General features: G+C 35.0%; 1 protein-coding gene across 1 annotated transcript in view; it reads left to right on the plus strand.

The window, feature by feature from the left end:
- PIGK (phosphatidylinositol glycan anchor biosynthesis class K) overlaps positions 1-26113 on the plus strand; it is a 137809-nt gene that overhangs the window by 31499 nt on the left and 80197 nt on the right. The window contains exons 4-8 of the mRNA XM_024119859.2: positions 7716-7851; positions 9568-9679; positions 11585-11681; positions 13925-14042; positions 14264-14374. Of these exons, the coding sequence (XP_023975627.1) occupies positions 7716-7851; positions 9568-9679; positions 11585-11681; positions 13925-14042; positions 14264-14374 (574 nt within the window). The remainder of the gene's footprint in view (positions 1-7715; positions 7852-9567; positions 9680-11584; positions 11682-13924; positions 14043-14263; positions 14375-26113) is intronic.

Below are 26113 nucleotides of genomic sequence, written 5' to 3' on the forward strand. Positions count from 1 at the left end.
CCTTGTCTTGTTCCTGATCTTAGAGGAAATGGTTTCAGTTTTTCACCATTGAGAATGATGTTGGCTGTGGGTTTGTCATATATGGCCTTTATTATGTTGAGGTAGGTTCCCTCTATGCCTACTTTCTGGAGAGTTTTTATAATAAACAGGTGTTGAATTTTGTCAAAAGCTTTTTCTGCATCTGTTGAGATTATCACGTGGTTTTTATTTTCAGTTTGTTAATATGGTGTATCACATTGATTGATTTGTGTATATTGAAGAATCCTTGCGTTCCTGGGATGAACCCCACTTGATCATGGTGTATGATCCTTTTAATGCGCTGTTGGGTTCTGTTTGCTTGTATTTTGTTGAGGATATTTGCATCTATGTTCATCAGTGATATTGGCCTGTAGTTTTCCATCTTGTTTAATGTGTCATTTAAATCTTGTGTATCCTTATTCGTTTTCATTTTGGATGACCTGTCCATTGGTGAAAGTGGGGTATTAAAGTCCCATATTATTTCTGTGTTACTGTCGATTTCTGCTTTTATGGTTGTTGGCATTTGCCTTATGTATTGAGGTGCTCCTCTGTTGGGTGCATAAATATTTACAATTGTTATATCTTCTTCTTGTATTGATCCCTTTATCATTATGTAGTGTCCTTCCTTGTCTCTTAAATAGTCTTTATTTTAAAGTCTGTTTTGTCTGATATGAGAAGTGCTACTTCAGCTTTCTTTTGATCTCCATTTGCATGGAGTATCTTTTTCCATCCCCTCACTTTCAGTCTGTATGTGTCCCTAGGTCTAAAGTGCGTCTTTTGTAGACAGCATATATATGGTCTTGTTTTTGTATCCATTCAGCCAGTCTGTGTATTTTGGTTGGAGCATTTAATCCATTTACATTTAAGGTAATTATTGATACGTATGTTCCTATTACCATTTTCTTAAATGTTTTCGGTTTGTTCTTGTAGGTCTTTTCATTCTCTTGTGTTTCCTGCCTAGAGAAGTTCCTTTAGCATTTGTTGTAAAGCTGGTTTTGTGGTGCTGAATTCTCGTAGCTTTTGCTTGTCTGTAAAGGTTTTAATTTCTCCGTCAAATCTGAATGAGATCCTTGCTGGGTAGAGTAATCTTGTTTGTAGGTTTTTCCCTTTCATCACTTGATTAATATGTGTCTTTGCATGTTTCTCCTTGGATTTATCCTGTATGGTACTCTCTGTGCTTCCTGGACTTGACTGACTATTTCCTTTCCCATGTTAGGGAAGTTTTCGACTATAATCTCTTCAAGTATTTCCTCAGACCCTTTCTTTTGCTCTTCTTCTTCTGGGACCCCTATAATTTGAATGTTGGTGCGTTTAATGTTGTCTCAGAGACTGTCCTCATTTCTTTTCATTCTTTTTTCTTTATTCTGCTCTGTGGTAGTTATTTCCACTATTTTATCTTCCAGGTCACTTATCTGTTCTTCTGCCTCAGTTATTTTGCTATTGATTCCTTCTAGAGAATTTTTAATTTCATTTATTTTTTGGTTCATCATTGTTAGTGCTCTGGTTCTTCTAGGTCCTTTTAAATGTTTCTTGTATTTTCTCCATTCTATTTCCAAGATTTCGGATCATCTTTACTATCATTACTCTGAATTCTTTTTCAGGTAGACTGCCTATTTCCTCTTCAGTCATTTGGTCTGGTGGGTTTTTACCTTGCTCCTGCATCTGCTTCACATTTCTTTGTCTTCTCATTTTGTTTAACTTACTGTGTTTGGGGTCTCCTTTTCACAGGCTGCAGGTTCGTAGTTCCCGTTGTTTTTGGCGTCTGTCCCCAGTGGCTAAGGTTGGTTCAGTGGTTTGTGTAGGCTTCCTGGTGGAGGGGACTGGTGCCTGTGTTCCTGTGGATCGGGCTGGATCTTGTCTTACTGGTGGGCAGGGCCATGTCCGGTGGTGTGTTTTGGGGTGTCTGTGACCTTATTATGATTTTAGGCAGCCTCTCTCCTAATGGGTGGGGTTGTGTTCCTGTCTTGCTAGTTGTTTGGCATGGGGCGCCCAGCACTGGAGCTTGCTGGTGTTGGGTGGAGCTGGGTCTTATCTTTGAGACAGGGATGTCTGGGAGAGCTCTCGCCGGTTGATATTATGTGGGGCTGAGAGGTCTCTGGTGGACCAGTGTCCTGAATTCTGCTCTCCCACTTCAGAGGCTCAGGCCTGGTCCCAGGCCGGAACACTAATACCCTGTCAGCCACATGGTAATCATTCTTTCCAGTGGTGTACCAACAGTGAGACAGGGAGAGTGGTTTGTCCAAGCTAAAATCCAGCTGGAGGAGGTCATGGAGAGGACTTAACGGCTGGTTGAACAGAGAGGTGGACCCAGCCAATTCCGCGACTTGACTGTTGGGTTAGTGGAGGCGCCTTCCTCACAGCAACATTCATTATTTTGACCATTTCTGTGAGCCATCCAAAATGTTCGAGAAATATAATAACTTGTAGTTTTGCTAATATAATGCACAGATTTGAATTTCAAGCCTTGAAGCTGGTGTGCTTGACTAAGTCAGTAAACTAAATAGTTAGTGGGAAGGTGAGCAATGGAAAACAGGAAGAAAGAGATGGAAAACTTGTCTACACAATACTAATTTTAGCTCTGACAAGAGAAGGGAAGGAGTGGATGGGGCACCTCTGCTGCTTACCTCCTCCCCCATTATAGGAATAGTGGTTAATATTGGGCAGTGTTTGGAAGCAGAGATAAAAGCAGTCAGGACTTAGGTGTAGGCTATAGGTTCAGGTGCAGATGGCTGAGAGTGAAAATGGCAGGCTTGGTGGCTGAAAAGACCTTGGTGAGAGAAGGGCCAGTAGCAGGATGTAATCCCAATGCCTTTCTGTAAGAAGAGAGTCAGGGGCTTTAGAGAATTGATTGGAGAATGTCTAGAACATTAGCCTCTGTATCTCTTTGATGTTCTGTTCTCTGATTTTTGCATTTAAGTGGACATTTAAATTTTTCAGTTATACCTTACTATGTTTAAAGGAGAAATTACATACCCTAGTGCTATTCTTCAATTTAAGAGTTTGCTATGGTCTCTGGATGGTTCCATTTAGAATTTCAAGGGCCTATTTTATGTTAGTTATTTGCCATAAATATTGAACAGCAATAATGAGTGCATGCATTTAACTTAATTATCTGAGTTGATTAAATTATCAATATAAAACAAAACACACCATTAAGTTCTTTCAAATGCCAGTTCACATAGTGTCAGGGTAATGCAGAATTATTAAAAGCAAAGGTTCATGTCACACAAAATGGGTTTGACTTCAAACTCCACTACTTACTACGTGTGTGACCTGGGACATGTTACTTAACTTCTTTGTGCCTCAATTTCATAACCTGTAAAACAGGTATGATAATAATATGTATCTTGGAAATAATGTATGAGATAATGCCTGTAATGTGCTTATTTTATTAGTGCAGTGCTGGAGATATACCAAGTGCTCAATAAATGTTATTTATTATTGTATTATACTAAACTTCATGTGACTTACATATATGAGCCTCTAGTTACCTAGCTCAACCCTTATGTAACATGTCTATTGCTGTTGAGTTCCTGTCTCTACAGTGCAGTTTTTTGAGTTTTGTTTCTAATAATGGCAGAATACCTGGTACCATATAGTCTTATAATGCCAAATATTTAAAATTTGGCAAATTGAAAGTAATTCAGAAAGTCTTGATGGTCCAACACCTGTGGCTAGCTGATTTGTTATGATTAGTTTTGTAGAGCATTGGTGGCGAGATTTGTTAACTTGGTGATTCCTCAAGACATGGAAGAAAATGAAGAAGAAAAGCCAAAAGTAAATTACTCTGGCATCAAGCTAACAATTATATAACAAAATTTGTTGAATTTGCTTGGTCCAGTAGTCATTAGATTGCTGCAGAAGAGGTAACCCACAGAGCATTCTGAATAATTTGTCAGGAAAAAAAAGTAACACTTATGAGTAGAAACTCAGAGATTTAAGAGAGCATCGAAGATCTCTGTGATCCTCAAATCCTCAGTTGCTTTAATTTCAACTACTATTCTAGACTGGGATGATGATATTATTGAAGATAAGCTTGGTGTAGGTTGCTAAAGATGCTCTAAGGTAGTATTATCTGATTAGTAGCGTGGTTAAAGAATGTATAGCAATTTTAAGTGAATGGTTTAAAAACATTTTCACCAATACAGTAATTTATTTAAATTTCGTTTAGTGAAAAATTTTTCTTATGGTAATACCAGCCTGTTATAAATGAAAAGTTATGCTTTTTGAAATGTCATACTTATGGTCTAGGGCAGTGAAAGATTATTTATTTAAAATTATTATTATTTTTTTACCCATTGGTTACTGGTTCCTGACTGGGCCAAGGAAGAACTTCAGGGAGGAGGGTAAAGAATGGCCAAGCAGCCCTGATACAGGGCTTACCTGTTCCTTCAATGTTAGACAAGCATAATAATGGGAAAGTATTTTTTTCAGACCATTTTCCACTCACATATGTTTCTAGAACTGGGTTTCATGCCTTCTTTTCTGAGAGTTTTTAAAATTTCTTTTTCATTTTGATGATCTTTAAAATCTATTTAAGCATGATCAGGGTATTCTATTAGATCAGACACCAAATAGTGGTAAGGGAAGAAAATTTTAGCAGTTTATGTTTCTTTTTTTTAATCTATAAAAGAATGAAGTTGTGCTTCACTAATATTTATTATATATGTTTGAAATAGCAAACACATATGACTTACAAATTAGTAGATATATATATACACGTGTGTCCTCACATTTTTTTTAACTAACAGGAGTGAGTGTATGATTTAAACAATGTGGAAACTACTTATATAAATAACCACTGTATTTGTTTCAAACCCAGTTTGAACTTTATACAATTTCATTGCTCACCTTTTGGTTTTGTGCTGAGAGACGGCCATACCATATGCTTTGTTGTGCGATGTAGGTTTTGCTGGGCCTTGAGTAAAGTTTGAGAGTTGAGTCATCACACATGGTAGTATAGGACTGCCAAACTTTAAGAATATCATATTCTTCTATCAATTGGATATATTTGAGGGATCTTTGTCTTAATTTTAATAAGATGACAAAGCAACTTGCTATCGTTATTTATAGGAATGTAGTAGTGTGTCTTCAATGTAGATTTTTTTTTGTCTTGATTTTAGCAGTGATTGTTTGATACCCACTCAGTGAAGACTTAAATAACTGCTGTGATTCTAACCTGATATTCAGGTGAAAAAGGCACTTTAAGGAGATAACAAGTTAGATCTCATGATAACTGGTGTTCAAAGAGTGTTTGCTGGCAAAAGGCTTAGTTAAATGTAAGATCTGATTATCCTGAACAGTAAACAGAGCATGGAAATTATGAATGGCATTTTGTGCAACATACTTTTGTGAACAGATGTATTCTATATCATAAAATTATATTGTAGTGTAGATGTCAAAATATAGAAAAAAATGAAGTGTAGAACCAGGCCTGAAGTTAACCTCTTTCCTGTTAAATACAACAGCAGTCATTTAATTTCAGCAAAATAACATCATCCTTCAAATGGAGTTAATGTTCTTAGAATATTATTAGTTTAGTAGTTTTATTAGAATCTAGTTTATAGTTTTGTATTTATTTTTAGCTTTGTAAGAAATATAAGCCTAAGGAGTTTATTTTCATGTATATAATTAAGTATCATTTTACACATAATTTTATGCTTTGGCCAGGTGAGAGTTTTTTTTTTCTCCAGAAAAGAGTTCTGAACATTTCTTAACTTTCAGAAACAGTGCATTAGAATATGTGGTTGAATTTCTAAACCTTTGAAAATTCAGTCTGTTTTCTGTTCTGTTTTTTATTTATTATCTACAGATATAATGAATTTTTTAATGATATATTGATTATGTTAACCAAAGGTTATAGTACTTATATTGAAACTCAAAATTATCCATAGGAAAAGTGTTGATTGAATTTATAATTTTAAGCTGAAGTGACTACTTTTTTATGAAATTGACATTGTATAGATATTAAGTAATCATTTCATGAAGGAATGAAATTAACCTTCAACCAAAAACATGACCTAATGGAATATTTTTATTTTTATATTGAGATTTATAGGTCAGTTCATTCTTGTTTAATAGTGGCTTATAACAGAAAATATATGATTGATAATAACTTAATGTAAATCATTTTAAGTTATTAAAATGAGAAGGTATATTTTCCATTTTAAGAGGAATAACTTTCACCATTCTGTGAGTATGAATCAGTAACAGCTGAAGATCTGATCTTTGAATGTGGCAGGGTTGGAACCCTTTCAAAATAGAAACCTAGCCAATTTTCAAGAAAAATCACAGTGTTTCAGTTCTGAACTTTAATGTATTTGGACCATATGCAGCAGAACATTTTCTTCTTGCTATCTCTTGCCAAACTAATTACATATGCCACATTAATTTTTCCCTTATGTTTGGGAAGCTCAAGTATATGGTAGAATAAAGAATTGCCTGATTCATGTTCACCAGTTTTAATGGAAAGATCAAGATGAGAAGCATTTAAGAGAGAGTTTGTAATTTTCTCTCAAAGAAAATAAAAGCAAAAATGAAAATGTTTCATTCACTCAATGAATGTTTATTGAATACCTACTATATGCCAGGCTCTATTACTAAGCCTGAGTGATACAGTGGTGAACAGGACAGATAAAAGCCCCTGCCCTCAGAGAGATGCTCATATTCTAATGTGGGAGGGTGATGGGAGAAGATGGGGATTTCAGATTCGTAAATGATCTATAGAAAAGAAAACTTGAAGTGAGAATAGAGTACCTTAGCTGAGATTTGAATGATATGAAGATTTGGGAGGAGAGAAGTCTAAATTTGATCAGTAGCCCCTGAATTGGGAAAGGCTTGGCATATTCCTGGAACAGTATGGAAGTAGCATAGTGAACATGGGTGCTAGGGGCTGAAGTTAGAGAGACAGACAGAGACCACATTGAGCCTTTTAGACCATGTAAGGAGTTTCTGTTTTCCTCTAATTATAATGGGGAGTTCTTGAATGGTTTTAAGTGAGAAAGTTTAGTGATTTGACTTGTTTAAGGAAGGTCACTCTGGTGGCTATAAGGGGAATGAACCATGGGAGGGTGAGAGTGGAAGTGGGAAGCCAGGTGGGAGCTAATCCAGCACCTAGTCCAGCATCATCTAGAGATGATGGAGGCTGGTGTCAGGGAGATGGAGTGGAGCCAGTGAAGAATGACTGCATTGGAGATGTGTTCCTGTGGTACAGTGATTACACTTGCTGATGGATTGCATGTTTTCATACTTAAACATTTGAGATTCTGAAAAGTAGATTCTTTGGAATATCATAGTTTAACTCAGTAAGTCTTGAGAGTTTCAAATATTACTAAAATTAAAAAAAAATGTTTCGGGAGGACAGTGTAGCTCCTTCATCTTGGCTTCCTTTTGCTATATGGCATAAAGTATACTCTGTTGGTTAATTTCAAGTTAATTTCAAGTTAGTTAGTTAATTTCAAGTTCTGCAGATAAGTTCATGACAGATTGTTCTAATTTCTCTACTTTAAAACTTATACTACATAAAGATATGAAAAAAATAAAGCTCTTTTAAATATGTCCTCAATTATTTTGAGTTATTTTTAATAAAGAAAGAATGAAGACAATTATCATATTATATAAATAGAATATATTTGTTTTTACCTTTCTGGTTTTATTTAAATAGTACACTATATTTACTGAAATTTTTTTTTTCCTAGTCACATTGTTCTGATGCTTGCAGATGATATGGCATGCAACCCTAGAAATCCTAAACCAGCTACAGTGTTTAGTCACAAGAATATGGAATTAAATGTGTATGGAGATGATGTGGAAGTGGATTATAGAAGTTATGAGGTAAATTGTTTAGTTTAGCAACGTTTTTGAAATATTTTCACTTTTAAGCTTTAAAATAGTGGTAGAATAAAATAATCTTATTCTTTTTCTTTAAATTTTGTACATGATTGTCACTGAAACCTTGCTATCATTCTGTTTCTGGAGTTCATATTAAGGAAACAATATATGAGTAAAACTATCACAGCATGAATATTTCATATATGTATCTAGGATAGAACAACTTTATCTTGGCTTCTATATTAGAGTATTTTATTGAGGTTTAATGTATCAACATTCTTTTATAGTAAGTGTATTCTTTGTTTTTCATATTTGACCTAAAATTTCAAGTTTTATATTTTAAGTAAGTATATTGTGAAAATATTAAAGTGACTAACACTACTTAGAGGTAATCACTTTTAATATGCTTCCAGTGTTTTTAGCATGTATGATTAAAAATAAAAATGTAAATTTGAAAAAATGGCATTATACTATATTTTCTCTCTTTGAAATTTCATTTTAAATTTAATAGATTGTATGTTTAAAATTTGAAGTCTTCCTTGATGAAGTCTTCCTCAATAATCCTTCCCCTTTTACCAAGTCTACCAAAAGTAAGACACAATTTCCCATGTTCCCAGACCTGTTTTGAAGCAATTTAAAAAGAATATCTTTTCCCAGGCTGTAAGCTGCTTGAGAACATGGCCTGCATCTTATGTATCTTACACCTAGAGAGTTCCTGTAACCTTCTGAAGGCACTCAGAAATGTTTGTTCAACAGTTAAATGTTTATGAATGTTGGGCTTTTTCTTGTTTATTTAGTCATTGTAAAATGTAGACCAAATACTTCCCTTCCTTGTTAGCCAACACGAAGTCCTGTTAAAGAAAAACACTTAGCATTTTGCTGTCTTCTGGGAAAAATGTAAACCAAATAGCTTACACACACACACACACACACACGCACACGCACACACACACACACACACACACACTCTTACATACTCATGATCTAGGGAAAAGTCGAACAAGAAAGCTGGATTGAATTTCTGCTTTTTAAATTTAGATCTGTATAGTATAACTTCAAATTAGCATTATACTCCCAAGATCTTAATATCTTTCAAAGAATCCCAGATGTCCAGAAATTCCTGGTTGGGAAATCTGGTTTACAGTGTTATGAATTTTTTACATGTTAAAGATACCCCTAATGAAATTTAAGTTACAAAATGCATTAAAAAATCAAAGATGCATAATTTGGGAATTATTTATGGATCTATCCTTATGGTTTTATTTTTATAATTTATTATGGACCTGTCTTTCATTGTTAATCTAGAATTGACTAAGTAGTTGCATATATTAATTGCAATAGTTATAATGTTGTTGAATTTATTTATGTTTCTATATTTTGTATCTTCCCAAAGAATTGCCTGTGAAGACAGATTGATAATCTTTAAGGTTTTGGCAATATTTTGTATAGTATTTGAACTTTTAAATGAATAATTAACCTATTTTTCCCCAAGGTAGTTTTTATTTGTTTTTAGTATTTTGTTAGAAATGGAAACAAAGTTAGTTTGAGGTATACATTTAAATAAATATATTTTAATTGAGTTATATTTCTCTTTAGGTTTTATTTTCAGTTTATGCTGAGTAATACATAGAGAAAGAAGAAGGAGTGTTTTTGAAAGTAAAAAACAATTATCAGGTTTCCCTCAATTCTATTTCATCTGATTTTTCACTTTTTTTTCAGGTAACAGTGGAAAATTTTTTACGGGTATTAACTGGGAGGATTCCATCTAGTACGCCTCGGTCAAAACGTCTTCTTTCTGATGATAGGAGTAATATTCTTATTTATATGACAGGTAATTTCATAATTTAGATATTTAATGATAGCATATGTTGCAGCTCTTTTCAAAAAGGAATTTGCATGGAAAGAAATTTAAACATCTTAAATAATTTTTGGTTCAAGTAGTTTGATAGTTTGTTATGAAGTTCTCTTTTCTCATAATGTATAACAACTTGAAATGATATTTGAAAACAGTGTATTACTCATCAGCTGATGATAAAACAGGTGCAGAATGATTCTTAGATGTCATACAGCAGGACAGTGACCCCTACTTAGTGGTCTTCTTTTCTTTATCATGTTGCATTTATTTACAGCTTTTAAAATACAATCAATTTATAAACTTTCTAAATTAACCCAGCAGAGTTAATGAAGTCAGGAAAATTTTCATTTTAGTTTATCTGACATTTACAAGAAATTTTCAAGCTTTTGTGGCAAATAGGAAGACGTACAGTCTTCAATAAAGCTTGGCTTTATTTGATGTACTAAACAAAAGGTTTTACAACATTTTTTTCTGAGTCTGTTGGTCCTCTTTCACGATAGCTCCAAGTATGGGAGAAATTCCAGTATCTAAGATAGAATTGGCAAACCATGGCCCATGGAAGGGCTACTGTTTTGGAAGTAAAGTTTTATTAGAACACAGTTGTAACCATTTGTTTTATGTATTGTCTGTGGCTGCTTTTACATTACAGTGGCAGAGTCCAGGAGTTGCAACAGAGACCATATGGCTCACAAGTCTAAAACATTTACCACCTGGCCCTTTACAGAAAAAGTTTGCCAACCCATGTAAGAGAATGGGAAGGCTGATAATTATGATAATATCATAATAAAAACGGTAATAGCTAGTATTTATTGAGGCTTACTATACATCACGCAGTATTCTTAATCATTGTGTATATTAGTTCATTTCATCCTCACAACAATCTAAAGATTTAAGTGCCGATTTTCAGGGCTGTCATATATGGTTATGTGGGTTGTGCACTGCACGTAAGTGTCTGGCTCGGGTGGTGAGTGGGAGCTGAGATCTAGTATATGTTTACACTTACTCAGCTGTGTGCCTTGCTATAAAGTTGTGTCTAATGGGAGAGAGAAATATTCCTCTTCCCTTAACCCACCCTAAGGCATAGCCACTAACCACTTTTGAGCTTACAGGACTGCTTATATTTAGTGGGAGCACTGAAATACACAGATTTTTCTACTTTGTTATCCAGTGGGAAGTACCTTTTTAAAATCTGCACAAAGGACCTATATAGGCACGCTAATGATGGCCTTACTGATACATTTCTTACTTTACATCTGAGGAAACTGAGGCATAGAAAGGTTAAGTTACTTGCCTAAAATAACAGAGTCATTAAGTAGTAAAGCTAGCATTTGTATCCAGGCAGACTGGCTCTATCATGCATTCTAAATGTCATAATCTTGTGGTCAACTCTCATGGGACAGTGGTTGATGATTGTGAAAACATCAAGTTTTAGGTGAGAACTACACTTCCTATTGATATAGCATTTCAAGTATATACTGTGAATAGTGCTAGCTTACCATGGGACTAGCTAGTGTCTTCAGCTCCTTTCTCACCAAAAATGTTTGCCTGGTATTTGAGAAATTTTTATCTATGGAAACTCATTTCTGGCATAGTAATGGAGCCAGTGAAAAAAGTATAAATGTGCTTTTCTAAAACTGAATGATAGAAAATCTTTTAAATATATATTATATCTACTATTTTTTACATAGTCTATCATTATTCTCTTTAATTGGTATAGCAGAAAATTAAATTTATTTGTTTTTACAGTAGTTTTTATTTTAGAATATAAAATAACAAGTGATATTGAAATATTGCCATGGATGAAGTGAATGTTTATATCTGGATGTGTGCAGTTTGCATTAAAAATAGTGTCTGTTTGATCTTTCTGGCTCTTCCTATAAGGACATGGTGGAAACGGTTTCTTGAAATTTCAAGATTCTGAAGAAATTACCAACATAGAACTTGCAGATGCTTTTGAACAAATGTGGCAGAAAAGACGGTAATTGACAAATGACTACTTTTCATAAGATAAATTAGTACCTAATTTTTCCATGGTTAGTAGATTTATAAATCTTATGAGATCTAAACTTATTTTAATAAGTTATTTCTTCTACTTTAGATTTATGTTTGTTATTTCTATTGAACTGAACTATTTTTTATTTTTTTAGCAATTGTACATTACAGCAGTAGTTTTATTATATTTTACAGAAGTATGAACTGTATTCTTTTTAGAAGAAAAATTTGGGTTTCTTAAAAAGAGCATGGAAAGAAATTCACCTGTTAATATCATATCTCTTGTTATTTCTCATCCTGTTTGGAGGAAATAAGAGTCCCACCAACCAAGTTCCCCATTACTTAGGGGGATTGTGAACATATATTTATTTTTCATCTTGTACTTATTCTTTTTGCACAGTCTCGGGCCCTCTAAGTGATAGGAATACATTATTTCTTCTTTGGAAAAAAGATGCTGAAATTAGGATTAGTATAAAATTTGTAGCAACTCACATTAAGGATGATATATTGTTAGTAATCTGTGGTAAGCACCCTTTTAGTTGAAAGTTGTCATATGAACTTAAGTGAATTTAAAGTAGCAATTGAACTGCTTTTAAATTAATTACCCTCAATAAAGACTTATTGCTTACCTTCTAAACATGTGGCACAGAGGGGAATATGATGCTTACTGTGCCTTCAAAGTTTTAAAAATCTAGTAGAAAAGAGAAATGTGTACACAACTCTGCTACAAGTTAAATATTCTAAATTCTGAATTATAGGCATAAGGAGAATGTATAGAAGTGTTGAAGAGGAAGCTTTTGCTTGGTACTGGTTTTATCTTATTCATAGCTTACATTTATTGAAGGTATACTAGGTGCTGGGCACTATGTTATAAAATGTGTTGTTCTGTTTAATTTTAATAACTCTATGAGGCAGATATTGTTATTATTCCCATTTTTACAAATGTGTAAATTGAGGTACAGATAGATTAAATAACTTGCCAAACTTTATACAGCTCATAAGTGCCAGTACTAGAATTCACATCCAAGTGGTCCTGTCCCAGAGAGAGCTTACTCTCTTAATTGTTTTACTGTACTGCCTCTCATAACCTTAGATGTTTATGATCCCCAGGGGTGTCCACAGATTTTTGTCTCAGAACAAATGTGTCATATTAATCGTGCCTTCTATCCCTTGCTTAGATAATATTAAGATTCCATGCTTTTTTAGGTGCAGTGTTAGCTGTTTACTTAGATCCAATGTCTGAGAGAAACCTCTGAGAAAATGTTATTTACTTCCTGTTTTCACCTTCACCAACCAGGCAGCTAAAATATAGAGCTGATTATGTTACTCTTTCACTTTAAAAAAGCCTTTGATGGCTTCTTCAAACTTACAGGTTAAGATCCAAACTTTGTACAGAATACTTTACAGATTGACCCTGCCTTACCTTTTTGAAACGAATTTCTCTCCATTTTACCAAATTAACTCTAAATCCAAGCTACACGATACAATTCCTTTTTCCTAAACATTTATACTTTTTTACATTTAGATGCCTTAATACAGGCTTTTTCCTCTACTGGAATGTGCGATTCCTTTCTTTGTTAAATAATATAACACTCACCCCTCACTGCCCTTGTCAGACATCACCTTTCCCTGACCTGCCTTTCCTTACAGTTTCCTCTGTTTCTTTCTCAGTGCTCTTGGAGCACTTTGACTTTGTTAGACTCTAAGCTCTGTGAGGGCAAGGACTGTTGTATCCCCAGCTTAGTGTCAGGCACATTGTAGGCCTTCATTAAAATTTGTAACACTCATCACATTCTGATTTAGTTATATTGTTTATGTGTCTGTCTTCCAGTTAGATTTTAAGATCTTTGAGTATGGTGACTAAGTCATATATATATTTTTTCTGTATCTAGCTCAGTTTCTAGGACTGTGTGGGTGCCAGATAAATGTTTTTTGAATTGAACATTTGTTTGGATTCTGAATCTTGTGGCATAGATAAGGGAGGGGGAAGAAGTTGGGGTGGCCACTTTATGGCACAACTACTGCCCTCTATTGAGGTGGTTCCCCTGGACAGGTTATACCTTTAATATTTCTAATATTAAATTTGTATTGGGAATTCTATCAAAAAATCTCAAATTTTTAGCTAATGAAATGACTAAGATATGACTTTAACATCTTAGGGAAGTATTGTAAAATGTTAATATATGTTTAACAGCATGATTCATGTCAAAGATATCACGTTTCTTTCAGCTACAATGAGCTATTGTTTATTATTGATACTTGTCAAGGAGCATCCATGTATGAGAGATTTTATTCTCCTAACATAATGGCTTTAGCTAGTAGCCAAGTGGGAGAAGATTCACTCTCGGTAAGTGCATTTTTTCTTTCCCGCTTGTAAATGGCATTGTCTTTGGAATGTGTAGCTATTTCTAGAATCACTTATATGTTTTATAAATATATATGTTATTTCTTATTCTTAGACTTCTTTATATCTTAGAAGGAAATTTTGATTATATTTAAAATATTTTGTTGTAATGTAATGATCCTATCTATTAGACTTGCACTTTTTTTTCCTTTGCTTTTTTATAGCATCAACCTGATCCTGCAATTGGAGTCCATCTGATGGATAGATACACATTTTATGTCTTAGAATTTTTGGAGGAAATTAATCCAGCTAGCCAAACTAATATGAATGATCTTGTAAGTATTTGCTTGATTTGGTTATAGCACAATAGCTATGCTAACCTTAATGTGATAAGTGAAGTCTGTTATTCCTCGACTTCTAGGGTACTCTTCCATATGCTGAATGGTGGCCTTTTAAAGTGTTTTGAATCTCCCATTACAGTAGTATCTCTTTCTTTACTACAAGAGGCCTAAAACCTTAGCCTAGTTAACTTGCTATTCCTTGAGGTATTTTGCTATTCTCATTCATTTGCTCATGTTTTTTTCCTTACCAGAAATCTTTTTTAGATTCACATATTGAAATTCTACCTATTCTTTGGGAGTCAAATCAGATCCTACCTCCTCCAGGAGATCTTCCCATAGTCTTCTTTTTGGAATTTATGTAAAATAAGTAAAGCTACTCAGAGCTTTATTTCTTTTTTGTGTGTGCCATTTGTCACAGTCTGTCTTTTTTTGGACTTACTAATTGAGTGTAAATGTTTTTCTCACTTAATGGGAAGTTCTTGAAGGAGAGAGACCTCCTCTTACATATTTTTGTGCACCCTACAACTTCTAGTACCATGTTTTGATGTGGCCTGTTGAATTTAGTTCAACTTTTTTTCCTGAATTTTCTGCACTGATTGTCTCTTTTAAAATAAATCTACTTTGAGGTTGCTATCAAAAGTAAGCATAATAAAAAGCTTGAAATAGCGGTTGTACTAGACTGGATAATTACTGTGAATTAATGACTTGCATTCTTTTTTCATTAATTTATATCTTAATTCATTCACAAATATTTCTTGAGTTTTTGCTAAGTGACAGGCACTGGCTGTACTCTAGAGATAGAGGCAGATACTGTCCCTGCTTTCATGGAGCTTTGGAATGAATGGGAGGCTGAGTAGATAAGGTTCTGGACTCTAGTATTTCATAAACCAAGCAGCTTTATATTGATCTCTTTTATTATATAGAAACCTTTCAGGTAGGTTTCTATTTATTAAAGAGGTTCAACTCTAAAATTCTGAAAACCACTGCTTTAAGCTATCAGATTTGATAACATCAAACTACTTACTACATTTTGAAGTTTTGAAAGGGAATAACTGCCAACTAGGAATTCTGTAACCTGCAAGGTTATCATTCAGAATTGAAGGAGAGATTAGGAGTTTTCCAGATAAGCAAAACTAAAAGAGTTTATCACCATTTTACAAGAAATGTTAAAGGGACTTCTCTAAGCTAGAAAGAAAAGATACTAATCAATAGTAAGATAACATAGTAAATTAAAAATTTCACTGAAAAAGATAAATAAAAAGGTAGTGGATTAATCATTTATAAAGTCAGTACAAAGGGTAAAAGACAAAAGTCATAAAATTAATTAGAAATACAATACTTAATTAAGGGATATATAAAATGAAAAGATGTAAAATATGTCATCAAAATGTGTTGGGGAAGTAAAATATAAAGCTTTGGAATGTGTTCAAAATTAAGTTACTATCAACTTAAAGGAGACCATTATATATGTAGGATGTTATGTGTCACCTATGGTAACCACAAACAAAAAACTTTTAGTAAATACACAAAAGTAAATGAAAAGGAATTAAAATTAACTGTAAAGAAAACAAACAACAAGGGAAGAAAGAAAGAGAAGAATAAAGGAACAGAAATGAACTACAGAAAAAGATGGAAAAAGATACACCATGAAAATGAAAATGAAAAGGACACTGGGGTAGTAATAGACTTCCAAACAAATACTGTAACAAAAGATGAAGAAGGGCATTACATAATATAAAGGGGTCAGTCCAACAAGAGGATATAACATTTGTAAACATTTGTGCACCCAACATGGGCTCACTTAAATATATAAATCAAAGAGTAACAGAAATAAAGGGAGAAATAGACAGCAATACAATAATAGTAGAGGACTTAATACCCCACTTAATATCAATGGATAGATAATCCAGACAGAAAATCAACAAGGAAACATTGGCCTTAAAAGACATCTTATATCAGATTGACTAAATAGATACATACAGAACATTCCATCCAAAACAAAAACAGCAAAATACACATTCAAGTGCACATGGAACATTCTGCTGGATAGATCACATGTTAGGCTATGGACCAAGTCTCAGTAAATTTAAGAAGTCTTAATAAATTTGAGCATCTTTTCTGATCACAACAGTATGAAACAAGAAATCAATTATAAAAAGAAAACTGGAAAAAAAACACAAAACATGTGGAGACTAAACAACATGCTGTTAAACAATCAGTGGGTTATCAAAGAAATCAAAAAATACCTTGAGACAAATGCAGATGGAAACACATTCCAAAATCTTTGGGATGCTGCTAGCGAAAGCAGTTTCTAAGAGGGAAGTTCATATTAATACTGACCTACCTCAAGAAACATGAAAACTCTTAACCATCTAACTCATTTAAAGGATCTAGAAAAAGAAGAACAAACAAAGCCCGAAGTTAGTAGAAGGAAGGAAATAATAAAGATCAGAGCAGAAATAAATGAAATAACAGCTAAAGAGACAATAGAACAATCTATGAAACTAAGAGCTGGTTCTTTGAAAGATAAACAAAATTGGCAAATCTTTAGCCAGACAGACTCATCAAGGAAAAAAGAACCCAAATAAATAAAATCAGAAATGAAGGAGGAGAAATTACAGTCAGTATCACAGAAATACAAAAGATCATAAGAGACTATTATGAACAATTATATGCCAACAAATTAGACAATCTAGAATTGGATAAATTCCTAGAAACATGCAGTCTTCCAAGACTAAATCATGAGGAATTAGAAAATCTGAATAGACCAATTAATAGTAATGAAATTAAATCAGTAATCCAAAAAAAAAAAAAATGCCAACAAACAAAAGTCCAGGTCTAGGTGGCTTTATAGGTGATTCTGCCAAACATTTAAAGAAGTTAATACCCATCCTTGTCAAATTATTCCAAATAAAATAATACACACTTTGGATAATACACACTTTTTCTTCAGTTTGAGAAGAAAGAAAGAACACTTCCAAAGTCATTTTATGAGACTAGCATTACCCTGACACCAAAACAAAAGAATTGATGCTGCAAAAAAAGAAAATTACTGGCCAATATCCCTCATGAAAATGGATGCAAAAATCCTCAACAAAATATTAGCAAACCAAATTCAACAATACATTAAAAGGATCATGCAGCATGATCAAGTGGGATTCATTCCAGGGATGCAAGTTTGGTTTAACACCTGCAAATCAATAATGTGATATACCACATTCACAAAATGCCTGATTTAAATCATATGATCATTTCAATAGATGCAGAAAAAAGCATTTGACAATTCAACGTCCATTTATGATAAAAACTCTTTACAAAGTTGGTGTAGAGAGAATATACCTCAATATAATAAAGGCCGTATGTGACAAACTCACAACTAACATTATACTCAGCAGTGAAAAACTGAGAAAGCTTTTTACTCTAAGATTAGGAACAATACAGGGATGCCCAGTCTTGCCACTTTTATCCATAGTATTGGAAGTCTTAGCCACAGAAATTAGTCAAAAAAGAAACAAAACTGAGTTATTTGTAGTGAGGTGGATGGACCTAGAGTCTGTCATACGAGTGAAGTAAGTCAGAAAGAGAAAAACAAATACTGTATGCTAACACGTATATATGGAATCTAAAAAAAAAAGGATGAACCTAGGGGCAGGACAGGAATAAAGACACGGACGTAGAGAATGGACTTGAGGACATGGGGAGGGGGAAGGGTAAGGTGGGATGAACTGAGAGAGTAACGTTGACAGATATACACTACCAAATGTAAAATAGATAGCTAGTGGGAAGCAGCTGCATAGCACAGGGAGATCAGCTCGGTGCTTTGTACCCACCTAGAGGGCTGGGATAGGGAGGGTGGGAGGGAGATGCAAGAGGGAGGGGATATGGGGATATACGTATGCATATAGCTGATTCACTTTGTTATACAGCAGAAACTAACACAACATGGTAAAGCAATTATATGCTAATAAAGATGTTAAAAAAAAAAGAAATTAGTCAGGAAAAAAAATAAAAGTCATCCAAACTGGAAAGGAAGAAGTAGCAAAACTGTCACTATTTGCAGATGGCATAATACAGAAATCCCTAAAGACTCTACCAAAAAAACTATTAGAACTAATAATGAATTCAGTTAAGTTGTAGGATACAAAATTAATATACAAAAATTGGCTGAATTTCTGTACACTAATAATGAACTATCATAAAGAGAAGTGATGAAAACAATCCCTCTTACAATTGTATCAAAAAGAATAAAATACCTAGAGATGAATTTAACCAAGGAGGTGAAAGACCTGTATTCTGAAAACTAAGCATTGATGAAAGAAACTGAAGATGACACAAATAAGTAGAATAAATCCATGCTTCTGATTTAGAAAAATTAATATTGCTAAAATGTCCATATTTTTCAAAGCAATCTACAGATTTCATGCAATCCATATCAAAATAATAAAGACATTTTAAAAAATAGAACTAGAACAAATAATCCTAAATTTTGTATGGAAGCACTGAAGACCCCAAATAGCTAAAGCAATCTTGAGAAAGAAGAACAAAGCTGGAGCTATCATACGCTCTCATTTCAAACTATGCTACTAAGCTATAGTAATCAAAACAAGTGTGGTACTGGGAGCACCCTTCTAGTTGCTAGATGGAATGCTGCCTGCCCAATTCATGAATCATCTAATAAAGCCAAATACATCTTCAAATTTACTTGGTTGACTTTTATTTTTTTAACGGATGGGTGGCAGCGATGAGATTTGAAGTGAACTTGGGATGGCTTTCAAGGAGCAGGAAACACAGGCATGGAACCCTGTGAACCCTTTTCAGTTCACTGTCTTTCTTGCTGTTTCCAAGGGCCATTGGTAAGTTCCTTTTGGTTGAGCTCTGTTATTTTTGTGTTCGAGCTCCTGATCTAATTAGCTTTCCACAGTTCATTGTTTTGAGTGGAAAACTCCAGTCCCTTGATTCTGTCTCCTCATTTGGAACTATGATGGTTTAATATGCACCTCCCCATTTGTTTGGAATCCTTTCCCAAATTCCCTGTTGAGAACTACTAGTTATAGCTGCAGTTCTCCTTTTGCTTGGAATCAGTCTGCAGTCCTCATTCTTTGAGGTCTGCTCGTTCAGTCCTTTCCCCAGTCTCTCTCTCTCTCTCTGTCTCTCTTTTTTTTTTTTTTAAGTTAACATGGGTTTCTGTTAATGTGCACACGAAGTAAAGCCCATTGCTAATGGGAATCTCAGAAGCCAAAAAGCTGCAAAGATTGGTGGGTACCAGACATTTAAAAGTTATTAGAGCGCTCATCACCTAACCCAAAGAGTCTCATGTTAGGATAAGTTGGTCACAGAATGGGTTAGACTGACATCTAGGTCACCCACCAACCTCAAGAAAACTTCCATGCAACAATGTACACCGTAAAACACCGCATAATTCCCAACCCTGCCACAAGTCCCTCTTAGGTATTAGTTTGACTGAGAAAACCAAAGGCCTAGCTAGAAGAAACGTGATTCTTTATGTCCAAATAGTTGAGCACACTGCCTTCCATCACATCTGCTTAGTTTATATTTAAGAACTATGAATCCTGGAAGCTGCAGTTATTTAACAAAATGGCAAAGTTTTACTAAAATCAACCTAGAATTATATTGGCCATTAGGAGGAATGTTCCAAATAGGTAAGATCACTTAAAAACAAGGGCTTCCAAGTTAAACCAAATGGAATACCTATTTTAATTAGTATGCAGAAGTCTCCAAAAGCTTTCAAAATTCCAAAATAACTTCATTAAAAGATTTGTTGCACAAAGCCAATGAAAAATTAAATATACAAAAGATGTCTAAAACAATGCCTAGGCCTCCCCATTTCACCTTCTTGGGGGTTCATTATCAAAACACTTTCCCAGAGATCAATGTTTCAGCTGTTATCAGCTGGGACACTGGAAAAGAGATTGTTCTCAAGGCTCTCTGCAAATTCTTCAACATCAACTTAAACTCCCATATGGGCCCCTCACAGAGTTGATGATACAGATTTTTTGGGTAAACTGCTAAATTATTCCCTTAAACACTTAGGGAACTGAAATTATTCAGTCTGGTAAGAATTTAGACCTTATACCCTAAGCTAGATATACCCAGAGGAAAAGAAACATTCCAACAATAGGTAGATGGGTGTCATTCCTTTTTGCCAATCCCTAAACCTCCTCTCTTCATCTCAAAATACTTGTAGATATTGGGACTTTGGAAATAGAATTGTTCTGCACTTAATCTGTGTCTTTGTGATGTAGATTTCCTATCCCCATCTTCTCTGAGACTTAAGAGCCATTCTTTGAAATGCAATTGTTTCTCATCAGAAAAGAAAAAAAAAGAAAGGAAGAAATATTTGGAAATTTGGCAGATAAAAAATCTTGTGTCTTCTCCACAAATATTGATAACTATGAGATCTCCCTTAGCATCTGTGTGTATCTACTTATGTATGTTGTAGATATGTGTTGTTGTCTTTTTTTAACCTCTAGATGGTACTGCAGAATTATTTTGTAGAAGAGCTCTATTTAGTTGGTTTGAAGACAGGCTTGTAACGATTGTGTTACCGAGTGCAAGCACGCTCTGCTCGCCGCACAACAGGCCAGTAAATCGGGAGACAAGGTGTTGAGGCAAGGAATAGGACTTTATTCAGAAAGGTAGCAGACCGAGAAGGTGGTGGACTAAGGTCCCCCAGAAAACCATCTTATCGGGGTCTGGATGCCAGTTTCTTTTATAGAATCAGAGAGGTAAGTAAAGTAAGGCAGAATAGAGAGGTAGAGGCGGGGAGGAAGTAAAGTAAAAAGGGCCATCAGTCTTGCAAAAACATCTCCTGGAATGCAGCCTCCAGGAGGGCACGTGTTAATTTCTTCTTTCTTGCAGCCATTTGCAGGTGGGTAGGGTTCCCTCCGGCAGGCCATTATGTATGATTATAATAACAAAAGCAAGGAAAAGCAAAGGCTAAAGTCAAAGAAACAGATCCAATGTGGAGACAAAATTGGCTCTCCCTGTTACAGTTGGGCATTCCAAAGTTGTCAGAAATACAACAGAAACTAACTGAAATGCTTTTTAAAATTATGTGATCTAAGATATCTTTTGTGAATAAAAGCTAGTTTAAGGTTGTTGGTTTAATTAAAGCAGAGATGTCTTTAGAGTTATCAGCATTAAATATAATACTTTTATTTTACCTAGGCTTGCAAGAAAAATAACTGGATATGATGAAGTTTTCATAAGTAATCTAAACAATTATTAAGAGGAAGTATTAAATAAATATAAGTAGGATAAAAAGTTTTTAGTTGAACTTTTCAAATTAATTTCGCAAATCTTTTCTGTAAGCTGAAACCTTAAAGTTTTGCTAAGATTAAGTTAAGTGCTAGAAACTTATTGAATATCTAGATCTCCCCAAATAAGAAAAAATACTGAGCCATTAATTATTGAGCATAGGTTTATCTACTTTTGGTTTCTTATTATAGAGAAACTAAAGATAAATTTGGGTTTATTAGTAAGCATGTGTCGACTGAAAAAATGCGCAACCAAAAAGTTGAGAATTATGTTTTGTTTGGCAGACAAAATTGAGGACTTAAGCCCAGGATGTAGCCTCTCAGATAGCTCTGAGGGACTGTTACGAAGAGGTAAGGGAGGAGCCAGATTTTATAGGAGTTTTTGCAACGAAGACCAGGTAGTCAGAACATCAAAAGATTACTGTTAATTAAATAAAACCAGACATCTCAAATTAATGAATTTAGCACTTTTCTATGTATGGGAAGATGCAAGAGTCTGGGCTCATTGAAATCATTCCTTTGATATGTACCATAGCTGTCTAGGGCCAGTATCCTGGGCTTTCCCATCCTGAGTCCCTTCAGCATGCACCTTTGGGGGCAGCTCTAGTGGCTCCATGGCTGCAACATCCTTTGTTTACTGATATGGCAGGCAACATTATTCATTCACACTTGTTTGGTGCCATGCTTAGAAATTTTCTATGAGAAAGCACATGTTTCTAGAAATTATAAAAAAGTATAAGTTTGCCAAGCTGTAATGCTAGTGTAAGAGATAGTCCACAATTGTTTACTTCCTAAATTTTCACTAGAAATTAAGGTTTTTAAAGGTTAAAAATTCTAATTATGCAAGTAAGGCTATTAGAAACGATATGGGAGACATCTCCATATGCAGGGAAAAGCAGGATGTGTTTTTGGCTAAGAAAAAGTATGAGGAATAAAGATGCATTTGTGTTAAGGGAAATGAGGATAATTTTGTCTGAACTAGAACTTCTGGTTATGAAGGACAAACTAAAGGTATATAAAAGGTTGAGAGAGAGAATTTTACCTTGTCTAATCAAGCTGGCTGAAATTGAATTGTTTATAAAGGTTTTAAAAATTAAGCTTTATTATCAATAGTGTACTTCAAACTAGAACTTAATTTTTTTCATCTGCTAAGTAGACAGTATTGTTTCATATTGATCTGTGATCCTGTTTCTTCAAGTGTCCAAACCTTTTGGTATCTTTGGCAGACTTCCCAAAATCAGATTCTAAAACTAAAGTCTTTTGACCTCAATTAACTTTCAAGTTTTTCAGAGGGTGCCTGGATCATTTCAAAGGATGTATTTCCTCTCCTTATAAAAAGGAAGATGTTAAACTGATTAGGCTTATTTCATATGTTAAGTTACATGGGAAACATTGTCAAATAAGAAGGAACAAGCCTTCTTTATGCTGTGTCTATATAGGTATGTATTATAAGTGTTCCAGAAATCGCATGAAATTCTTGGCAGTCTGATATATCCGGGTGTATTATATTGTCTGTCATCAAAATTGAGGCTTACACCAAAGGACTGAACCTCAGTATTAGGGAGTTGCCCTAGCTGACTTTCATGCAAAGGCAGCAGCAATAGAGGCTTATAAAGATGGTGGCACATGTGGATGAAGTCCATTCTGCTTCTGCAAAACATGACCCGCTCAGTGCCAGACTTTTGCCATCCTGATGTCCTTGTAACATGGCAACAGTTTGTTCCTGAATCAGAGAAATTAAGGTGGGTAAATAATGGCTGTAAACTGAATGACCAGTCAGGGCTATGGGAGAACCTAGACAGCGTTTGGTTCTTCCTGGAAAACGTTTTTCTTTTTTTGCATTCTTTTGTCCACCCACCAGTGCATTTAAGAATAACAATTTTTGTCCCTAGAGGTGGTCTCAGACCTCCTGTCTCTGGACTCCTTTAGCACCTACAACTGGACTTCATTCATTTGCCACTTAGTATGGGTTATCGGTATGTTCTTGTTATTGTATGTATGTTTCCTGGATGGGTTGAAGCCTTCCCCTGCTGCAAGGCCAGTACCCTCACTGTGGCAAAGAAACTGTTAGAAAATGTGTTTCCCGCCTGGGGTATACCTTCCACAATCTCCAGTGATTGAGGCACACACTGCACTGGGAAAATCATACGGTCTTTAACGAAAACCTTGCAAATTTCTTGGAATTATTACTGTCCCTATCACCCTCAATCATCAGGCAAGTTTGAGAGAACTAACGGAAAAAACTGGATTCAAGCAGAACAAGAATTAATAACATGGGACTGAATGAACTGATAAGGATGATTATAATTTTTATGACTGTGTGTTTAAAATATTGCGGGTTCTTTAATGTTTTTTCCAGATTTAAAGAAATCTTTTCTATTAAGCTATCAACAATTTGGTAATATATACCTTTGTGAACAAAGATGAAACATTTACTTTTTCTCCCTATCTGATCCCCAGAATTCAGAAACTCTCAGTGAGTATTCTTATTTTCATGTTCCTTGTAACAGGACACAATTAGAAACATGGGCTATATTACCAAGGCTTTGACTGGAATGTGTACATAGACTCAGACATGGCCAGACAGCTGCAAGAAACCACGTGGAAAAATCAAGCTGGTACTTTGCTTACAAGGTTCCAGCAAAGCAATCTTAAAAAAGAACTTATTATGGTCCGTCATTATTCTTGCTGTACTTCTATAAAAATCAGGCCAAGTTTAATACAGACAAATTAGTTTTACTGTGATTATCTCTGGTTTAAAAAAATGGGATAATCATAGAGAGAAAAATTATGTTTGCACCTTTGTAGATATTAGATTCTAGTCCTGTTAATTGTGGTCAAAGATTCCTCTAGTTTCCTCAGATATCTGACTATGACTTACCCAATTAACATTTACAGCTTTCTCTCACCCTTCTGATTTGGAATCACTAAGAACAAAGGCAGCCCTTGAGCCCCATTGGAAGGGACCTAACCAAGTGTACCTGACCACTGACACTGCTGCAAAGGTTTTGAGCCTTGGGTGCACATCTCACAGCCAAGGAGGATTCCACCTGGCATCTGGTCCTGTACTAATGCTGGAGACCCCTGAATCAAATTGACAAGGAAGAGAAGTAGCTGACATTGATGTAGACTGCTTTTGCCCAAGATGATGGATCAAGACTTCATACTTTAACTAAAACCTTTTCCTCTTTGCTTTCTTTCCTTTACTCTGGAATTGACCTGGAAAGATAACGCCATCATCTGTATCTCCCAGGCTATTGCTTAGAGAGGTAACCTCTCGAATTTAGAACAACTTTTTATTTCAGGTTAGGAGAAAATCTGGCTTGAACGGGCAAGTGCAACAACACTTGCAAATGAATCCATTAACAGTGCCACCTAAGTGGAAGTAGTTTGTGCCCTGACAGGATTTGTCTTAGTCAGTGATGGTTATTCTCCTTGGGCCTATGAATGCCTAAATGGCTGGTATATAACCATGCAGTACCTATTAGGTTATCTAACTGTGCCCCTAACTGTTCTAGAAAGGACCTACCAGGAGGCATTCATAATTCAGAATCGCTTCCTTTGGCAGGGTCAATTTCCCTGATTAGGAGTAAATACAAATGAGAATATGATCAGAAGCCTCTTCTTAACTCTTGAAAGTATTGCAGAATCCACTGCTAAAGCATTAGCTGCCCATAGACTCTGTGGCTAGAGTTGTTCTTGATTATAGAATAGTCCTTGATTATCTTTTAGCTGAACCGGGAGGTGTCTGTACTGCGGCCAATGCCACCAACAGGATTGACATTTCTAGGGAAGGTGAAGCTCAGTCACTCAGCAAACCACTTGGCTTAAAAGGGTGACTCCTTCAACCGGGTCTTTGATTGGTTTGGGTCTTGGGGACCTGACTCTGGAGTGCCTTCCGAGTACTGGGAATTATCCTGCTTATAATAATCATAATAATCCCCCTGGCAGATCGTATTCTCTCAAAAGCTTTCAATTCATGTTCGCAGCTGCTAACTGCCAGGCAAATGATCTCCTAAGACTGGAAGGTCAGAAATGAAATGAAGAGAATGACCAACTTAAAATTTATGAACCTGGAACCATGATCTGTGGATGTTACGGGAATTAAGCAAAAAAACGTTTTGGGCGCTCTATCCCCCATCCCCCTAGAGGCAATCTGCATGATAAAACCCGTGTCATTTCCTCCCCCCACACCCCCCAAAGGAAGCCTGGCCTAAAAAAACTTTTCTTTTTCTAATAGCTCCCCGACTTTCCTCCTATAAAACCTATTTAGTGCAACTCCTCAGAGCACCCTTCTAGTTGCTAGATGGGATGCTGCCTGATTCATGAATTGGCCTGTTAAAGCCAATTAGATTTTCAAATTAAAAAAATAATAATAATCATATGGTACTGCACAAAAACAGACACATAGAACAATGGAACAGAATAGATAGCCTGGAAATAAAGGCATGCTTGT

The sequence above is a fragment of the Physeter macrocephalus genome, chromosome 4, assembly GCF_002837175.3.
Source record: "Physeter macrocephalus isolate SW-GA chromosome 4, ASM283717v5, whole genome shotgun sequence".
In the NCBI taxonomy this organism is placed as follows: domain Eukaryota; kingdom Metazoa; phylum Chordata; class Mammalia; order Artiodactyla; family Physeteridae; genus Physeter; species Physeter macrocephalus.